At 25.7% G+C, this 8,545-nt stretch overlaps 1 protein-coding gene across 1 annotated transcript in view; it reads right to left on the bottom strand.

Moving 5' to 3' along the window:
• Positions 1-351: 351 nt before the first annotated feature.
• The window catches only part of LOC145836818 (glutamyl-tRNA(Gln) amidotransferase subunit B, mitochondrial-like), an 8,832-nt gene continuing 638 nt past the window's right edge, over positions 352-8,545 (bottom strand). The window contains exons 3-11 of the mRNA XM_082944590.1: positions 8,249-8,371; positions 7,733-7,846; positions 5,942-6,023; positions 5,724-5,834; positions 5,279-5,393; positions 4,828-4,961; positions 4,104-4,224; positions 2,633-2,851; positions 352-426 (exon numbers count right to left, since the gene is read on the bottom strand). Of these exons, the coding sequence (XP_082800716.1) occupies positions 352-426; positions 2,633-2,851; positions 4,104-4,224; positions 4,828-4,961; positions 5,279-5,393; positions 5,724-5,834; positions 5,942-6,023; positions 7,733-7,846; positions 8,249-8,371 (1,094 nt within the window). The remainder of the gene's footprint in view (positions 427-2,632; positions 2,852-4,103; positions 4,225-4,827; positions 4,962-5,278; positions 5,394-5,723; positions 5,835-5,941; positions 6,024-7,732; positions 7,847-8,248; positions 8,372-8,545) is intronic.

Here is an 8,545-nt window from a genome sequence, read left to right as displayed (position 1 = left end):
AAATGATTGGAATTTTAAGTAGTTGTTGTTGAAGGTAGGCTTTCTGTATAGTTTATTTGTAAATTTTCCATCTTTTTTAATAATCAGAACATCGAGAAAAGCTAATTGGTTACTTGTTTCAGATTCGTTGGTAAACTTTGTATATTCAAATATATTATTTGTATATTTGTATTTCAGATTCTTTGGTAAACTTTCTATATTTTTACTAACGTATTTGAATCAAATAAATTTTAAGGAAGTCTATAGCAGATATAGTAAAAAGTAGTGTATATACTGTTTAAAAATCCGCGGTAGTAAGATTTGAACTAATTTAAATTATAACTTAAATCCTACTGCCGGGGATTTTAGTATTTAAAGGCACTGCTTTTCACCGTTTCTAGTCTCCAGTTTTCGCTTTATACTAATGTAGTTACGTGATAGTTCAGTCTGTAAATAATTTTAATATTAAGAAACATATTTAAAAATATCTAATTTAGTATTAGTCTGCAAACTATCATTTCTTTAGGAAAAATTTAGGAGTTGCAAAAATATTTTAAGATTTTTCTTCTAGTTGGTTTACTTAAGAAAATATATTATATAAAGTTGAAGCCTTCTTTTAAGCAAGTTTAACGTATAAACAGCTTTTCAGTGTTGACAAAAACATGTATTAATGTAACATATACATAATTTAAGACTTAAAAAAACGCTTTTTACCATATCAAACTTTTTTTCTAGTAAGTATTTGTCTCGATGAGAAAATTTAAAAGATTAGTTCAAAAAATTAATAAACTAAGCATACTTTGAATGGTCTGTTGCTTAGAAAAAAATCTTATAATTTTTACAAATTTGGTCCAAGGTACAATGTTAAATTTACATAGTCTTATCCAAATATGACTAGGTTTAAAACTTTTCTGGTAAAATGAAACTAATGTAAACATAAAAAAATAAGCGATCGTTTTACAACAAATAATCAGATGTTTAGATTTGAAAGTCTTTAAACACTGTAGATAAAGTTATTTAGCTCTATCTATTAAGAGATCGGTAGGTTTTCGTTTGAAACTTATTAGGAAATAGGTATTTTGCTTTTAACCAGTAACATAAATTATCTAGGAATAATTGTGAAGAGTTATTTGGCAACTAAATACTTTTGTATCATCTGCAAATAAATTTAGCAACTAAACCACTGTAAAATTTATCTTTTTTACGACATCATTAGTATATATATTTATTATAAGTACAAATAGACCAATCACTCCGCCCTTTAGTACTCCACTAAAAAATGTTAAGTAGTTTATATCACTAACAAGTCATCTAATTGTTAGAAGTTTTTAAAACCTATTTCCATAAGCTTTAATACAGTTCATTCCAAGTTAGAATTAATAATTACAGTTAACATTTAATTTTACAAAAACGCAACTTGAAAAATACTAAAAATATTAAAGTTTAAATTTGGCATATAAAATGGTCGTAAGTTATGAAAAACTATTTGACATAAAAGTCTTTAGTCTGTATATTTCTTTTTGTACAAACATTTAGTGTTAGACATTTACAAAGCATTCTTCCTGAGCAAAACATTGAAAAACTTACAAAACTGATTAGGCTATTTATAAATGAAGGGCATGTAATAGAAAAGCATTAGTTTTAAGTCTGAAAATGAAAATAACGCTATTTCAGTTATTTTTTCAATGTGTTTTTTCTCCCAATTATTGAATTGTTATAAATACTGAATATCTCATTCAGTTTAAATTAGCAGTGCTTCTTGCATTTCGAAATTATCATTATTTTTTTTAAATTTTGACGCAGGGGTGAATGATATAATAAAATTACTATAAATCAAACACGTACTATATAAATTTTGACCAGAAACCAAATATAACTGGACTATAGTCATTGAGTCTAAAATAAAAACGGCATGTACTCTCAGAGATTATAAATAGCCTGAATTACCTAAAGTTTTTATATAGTTTTGAAATAAAGTAGCCTTACAAGTTTTAATCTTGATACATCTACAATTTTTGTGTCATTCAGTGACAGAGTTAACTTAATTTATAAATAACACTTTCTAAACAACTATATTTAAAAATTAAAAAAGACATAATAAAAATATAGATCAAACTAAAAAAACAATCAAAATAAATATTCAAATTAATTATTTTAGAAGATGATGTTTTGATACTGCTTTGGAATTTTTATTGTTTTATAATTTATTAAATTTACAGCTATACACGTACAACTTGAAGTGTAGTAAAACAATTTAAAAACAACAAATATTTAATTGAATGTACCAACACTTACAAATTACCTATTGAAAATATCACTAATCAACTTTAATGAAACCTTAACTACACAAATAAAAACATGATGTGTTTTAGGTTTGAGATTTCCTCGTCAAAAAAATTTCATGCAAAAACTATTAGTAGTTATTCAAGTTATTTTATTAAGTGAAACTTAGTGAACAAAATTACTTTATAAATCAAATTCGACTTTATTAGACAGAAAAGTTTCATTATAATAAATAAAAACTAGTTGCGTACAAATTTTAATTTAACAAAAAAACAACTTTAAACCAAAAACAATCACTTCAATTCGAAATTTGCTAGCAGTATTCATCTAAGCTAAATGTGTTTAATTTTTTTTTCAAGTTCATTCTGACTAGTTTAGCGTGGGCGTTGCCATCGGATTTCGAATAAACCTTCTTGCAAAGTCTGCCCAACAACTTGTCCGACTTCTGCTCAAATTTCTTTTGTTTCTTGGCCTTCCTGGTTACAAGTATCTCGTTGATTTCTTGCAAGTTTTCTCCAATCACTTCTGTGCACCATTCATCTATTTTGTTTTCATCGTTTACTTTGTACCAGTTGTTTTCCTCCACAATCTATTAAAAAGTTTGTGTTTTTATGTAAATTAAAAATATAATCTTCTTCATAGTGTGCTGGTAACAAGTACGTTAAAACTTGTATATAAATGATGTTCTAATAAAATTCAACAACATTTTTGATATGTACTTTTCAAGTTATTAGTATTAACAAATACAAAGTCAATCAAAACATCGGCGAAAGTCTGCAGAGCAGAAGCCAAGTGAGACAAGCTCAAATTTTTTCAGTTGTGACTGACTGATGAGTCCTTATAAGAACAAAACCAGTCTCAGTCTACTGAAGGCTTGTGGTCTGATGATCGAATTGGTATGATAAACCCTTTTATGAAGAAAAACATACTACATTGATTATAACCAAAAAAAAGATAAAGTTTTAAAAGGAGTTTTAAAACTTGAAAGAACAAATTAAAAAAAAAATGTTTCATTATAACTTACAACTATCTTTGTAAAAGTTCCTACCTATTAGTTTACTACATTAGTATTATTGTGACATGTTTATATTTTGATATTTTTTGGTGATAATATTATACAAAACTATTGTATTTTGTATCAAACATTTATAATGGCGATAACTTTTTGGTAAGTTATATTTCCAAGAAAAAGAGCTCAAGTGAAAGGACAGACAGTTTCAAATTCAAAGTTTTTATTCAACACAGTGTTTCATGCGTAAACATTTATTTAAGTTATTTATTCTACTTTACAAAATTTGAAGATTTATAGTAACATCAAGTTGAAAAATTTCTTACTTTTTTATGTAGAAATTTATGTAAAAACAAAAAACCTAAACATGGAAAACTTTAAATTTTTTTTTTTTTCTGACTATAGATACGTATTGTTGATTATTAAATTACCAATATAGTTCACAATAATAATTAACTACTTATTTGATATTGTTATATGTTGTTAAAAAATAATAAAGTCTTTTGTTTAGGTTTTCCCCAGTTTAAAAAAAAAATTCAATGATTTTACAGTTTTTTTATTTAGATTTTCAATTTTCATAGTTTTTCAGACATATCGATACTAACAAATAGTATGTACAATAAAATAACACAACAACTTTAATATCTTAACTAATGCGTTAATAAAAAACGATTTATTAAGATATAGTAATACTGAGTTTTAATAAAATTTACAAATGCTAACAGATATATTTCAAATTTTGACCGATTTAAGCTTGTTCCAAGAACTGTAATCCAGTATACAGCCACTGAAAAACAACAAACTTAATCTTTTTAAACGATAAATATCTAACTTGTAGTGGAGTCTTGTCGGAATGGAGTGAAAGTTTGAAAGCTTCACCACAACTTCTGCCGTCTATTTGGTATGTGTGAGCCAAACTCAGCAAGTCCGACAAATCCTGAGGTTTCAATGGGCTGTTTTTGTAGAGATAAAAATTATTTTTAGGACATCATAGTATTGTTACAAAAAGTACAGTTAAATAAAGTAAAAACTTATGTTTTATTATTGAATATCAAAATACACTTTGTATTGCACAATTTACATACTATAATTTTTCTATTATAACTTTATTTTTAATTTGCAAGGATAAATCAGCAGGAATTTTTTTTTATTTAGTTTTGTACCTTAAAATTACAGTTTCAAAAAGTTAAAATTTTCTTCGCAACTTAAATTAAAAAAAAATAACTGTTCAGAAAAATCTACAAAGTTTTAATGCACATATAATTTAAAACGTTTTCAGGTTCAAAACCTTTCTTCAATAAACTTTCAATAAACTATTAGAACTAAAAACATGAAAGCTTTACAACTTATATGTGCTTTAAAACTTTGTAGATGTTTCTAAACAATTATTTGTTTTTTATATACTTGATGCCGTAGAAAAATCACAAACAAATATTTAGACTGGTTTAAGCGTTATATTTAATATATAAATCTTGTCTTGGTTAACTAAAAAATAACTATAAGCATAACTATATAACATTTGTATAACGTACATACATATTAAACGTAAAACTTACCAAGTTTTGAAACTCAATTTATTTTTTTCAAGATAAGGCAGCAAGTTAACTCTGACAAAATCAAAAGTTAATTTCTTGTCGATTGCAGGCTGATGCTCTATCATGGCAATGTAGTAGTCTGCCATACGGTTTTCCTATGAAACATTTGTTTTGGACTTATTGGATTTTGTGAAACTTTTATCTAGTCATAGTAAAAAATTTAAAACGAAAAAAAAAAAAGAATTTAATAATTATAAAAAGTTTGTAAAATGTAAATTTGGTATATAAGTTTATACAGCATCGAAACAGTAAAGACTCATAAAAGGGTTTTTCTAATTTAAATAAGCAAAACATATTAATTGTAAATCAAAGTATCTTTGTACCAATTTTAAATGAATGTTTTTTTCATTAATATGACTTAGTTTTTGTTAAATAATAAAATATTTTCAATTCAAAAGCTATAAAAACTTACCAGAATAAAATCAACAGCATCTTTACTTAAATTAAACTGAACAAACAATTTTTTTCTGTATTCAGTTGGTAACTTATTCAAGTTTCTTCTTAAATTATCAACATTGACTGCACTTCTAAAAAGTAAAGAGTTTTAAAAGAATAAAAAATAAAAGGCTTAATTTATTGTTGTTAAAAAAACAATTGAAAAAAAAAAAAAAACTTACACAAAGATAAAATAACTATAAAAAATTGGACTTTTTAAAACATTTCAAAAATTAAAACAGGAGAAAAGAAAAACAATTATTTTAAAGTATTTTTAAAATTCTTATGCGAGTTTTAATTAAAAAAACTAGTTGAATTTTGTAATCAAATTAAAATATTAGTCTCAGTAACCTAATCAGAAATAAACTAGTATACAACAAACTGCTTAAGAATAAAAACCAATTAAAAACAAAACAACCAACTCTTTATTATGTATGGTATTATCATTATGTAGCAACAAAGGAGGTAGATTTCCATCATACATGAACCTGTAATCGTACGAAGTTTCCTTTTTTCTCTGACTTTTGGTTGTTCTGTAAGTAACATTAGCAGTTTAATTCAAACGAAAATAACTGTTAATTACAAAAAAGACTTCCTGTTGGTGTTTCAGTATTAAAAATACATTTATATTAAAACTAACCCATCACTAGTCAGACCTCTTGTTTCTTGCAAAACTTTTCCACCACTTTCTAGTATTTCTATTTGACGTTCTATTTCATAATCTATAAAATAAAGCTTCATAAAACTTTCTACACTTTTATGTTTATAATAAAAGCAACACTACTGGTCTAAAAACTTGTAAACTTTATTAAGATATTAGATAAAAACAGAGTTATTTCTAAAAGCTTCAAAAGTTCTATAAGCTCTAATAAAAGCTCGTTGAATTATACAATATTCAAAAAACATAAATAGAAACAGTATTATAAACAAAGTGTTCGAAATAAAGTTCTGAGATAACAGCAATAGTGTACACCGTATACAGGGTTCGTGCGCGATTTTTTTTTCATTTAGCCTGACTGAGACCAATTTAGCCTGACATTTTTTCAAAGTAACGAAAACCCCTTTAGAAGTCATTTTTGGTATTGGGGGGTCTTGATTAGTACTATTGTAGTCTCTGACTTCAACAAGCTTTATCTCAAAAATAATTTAAGCTTTAAAAGTCTGCAAAAAGCAACTCATAGCTTATTTACAACTCAATAATATAATACTAAATTGTGAAAAGGGTGATTGACCCCCTATGCCCTTAACATAACAAATTCAGTGATAAGTTTTAAAATAAGTGTTATATCTAATCTATTACTAGTGTAAAAATTTAATATATATTACTAAACACAATTGTTTAATTTAATTAAGCACTAAGTAAAAACATTATAACCAGAAGATTTATAATAAAACGACGTGCATTGTTGTGTTTTATTAAAATTTAAAATGAAACGCTTACACAAGTATTAAAATAAGTTTAAAAAAATTACTATAGTATTTTGACTAATACTTAAAATTGATACATAATTAAAAATACTAAACTCTAAATAAATACAGTGATTTTTGATGTCGTATCAGATTTAAAAAGCTCACACTTAAATTAAAAAAAAAACCTTTAAAATTTTGTTCTTGGAAAGAAAAATGAATTGTACCTAAAATTTGTACTCCCACAAAACTTAGTACTTATATATTAAAGCTAAGTTTTAGTGTTTTGAATATCTCTAATGACTTTAAAAAAACAGTAAAATATATGAATAAACTGCTAACAGTTTTAATCTAAAAAGTATTTGGTATAAAGCCTTTAATTAGAAATTAAAAGAGTTCAACCAACTAAGCTCTGAAATACATAGCTGATGTAAACAAATTCAAACAAACAGCTAAGTTGTTGAACTAAACTGTAATGTTTAAACTGTATTTTTTTAAGAATTTTCATAATTATGACATATATAATCTACTCAAAACAAAATAATGAAGATTCTTAAAATATTTTTAGAGATTCAACAGGAGGTGTTAAGCATTTACTTTTACAAATACTGACTGATTTTGTCTTTAATAACTAAATATTTATTTAGAAATAAATTCACATCTAAATTTGATCTTTTAAAGATTTCTCAATTATTAAAAAAAATTCAAGCATTTGAACTGAGAAAAACTGACATTCTCAAATTTTTAAATAAAAAAACTGATTTAGCCTGACGTTTTTCAACTTTTTTCAAAAAAACTGATTTAGCCTGACTTAGCCTGATTTAGCCTGACGCGCACGAACCCTGCGTATATTATTTTAAACAATGTCATCAAGAAAAATTAACTATTGTGGATTAATATGTTGAAAATTGTTTTACTTTTGAACCACAACCCTCTTGATGTTTCTCACTTATAATACAAGCTGTTTCAAAGTTTGTTAAGCACTTATAAAAAAACTAACTGACTAACAATTGAATCAACTAACCAATAGCCTGCTTGATGCCAGAAAACCTGTTGATATTTTTCACTTCAGTCCTCGTGCCAAGCTTATCAGTGTCATCAGAAACTGAAACGTTCGCATCAACTCTGAATTCCCCTTCTGTTGTTTAGCAATTGTCAAATGTAAACCTTATCAAGTCAAATAGTACAACTGTTTTATAGACTTTTTAATGCCTGGGAGAAATTAGCAGAAGGTGACTATAAACATCATAGTTTATAAAAGAAAACCTTTATGTATTCTACAGACCTTTTAAAAATTTTTAGGTTTGTGGATAATTTCTTTAAAAATAATCTTCTTTAAATTTTTTTTTTGTTTAAATATAAATTTTAATGATGATTGTTAAAACCTTCAAAGTTATCATTTACTATTTGTTTTATAATGGTAATACGCAATAAATCGAACATAAATCAAAAAAATCAAGTATTGTAACTTACACACAACTTTTACTTTTTATTTCACAAATTTCAACGTTGTTCATAAACTTATTAGTGTGCATCAAACCTTCCATTTTAGCCTTGCAAGTTTCAGCGTACTGCAATATGAGCATCAGCTCTCTGACGAATGAGCAAGCTTCGTCTGACGTGCGAAACGATGGTGACGTCACTATTTCAACCAATCCCACTCCTGTGTGATGTAATAATTAGATTTTGTTGATGGCCCAACTTGAGTGAGGGTGAGTACATATTTAGTTAAAAATTTCTATTTCATAATTGTTAATTTGTTTAAAACTGACATAAATATAGTAAAAATTAATTGTATTAAAATGTTTGTATTAAATTTTTCAATAAGTCATTTTAA

The sequence above is a fragment of the Thalia democratica genome, chromosome 5, assembly GCF_965202585.1.
Source record: "Thalia democratica chromosome 5, ktThaDemo2.hap1.1, whole genome shotgun sequence".
In the NCBI taxonomy this organism is placed as follows: Eukaryota; Metazoa; Chordata; class Thaliacea; order Salpida; family Salpidae; genus Thalia; species Thalia democratica.
The sequence above is the reverse complement of the archived record's forward strand: the minus strand, read 5'-3'. Positions and strand labels throughout refer to the sequence as shown.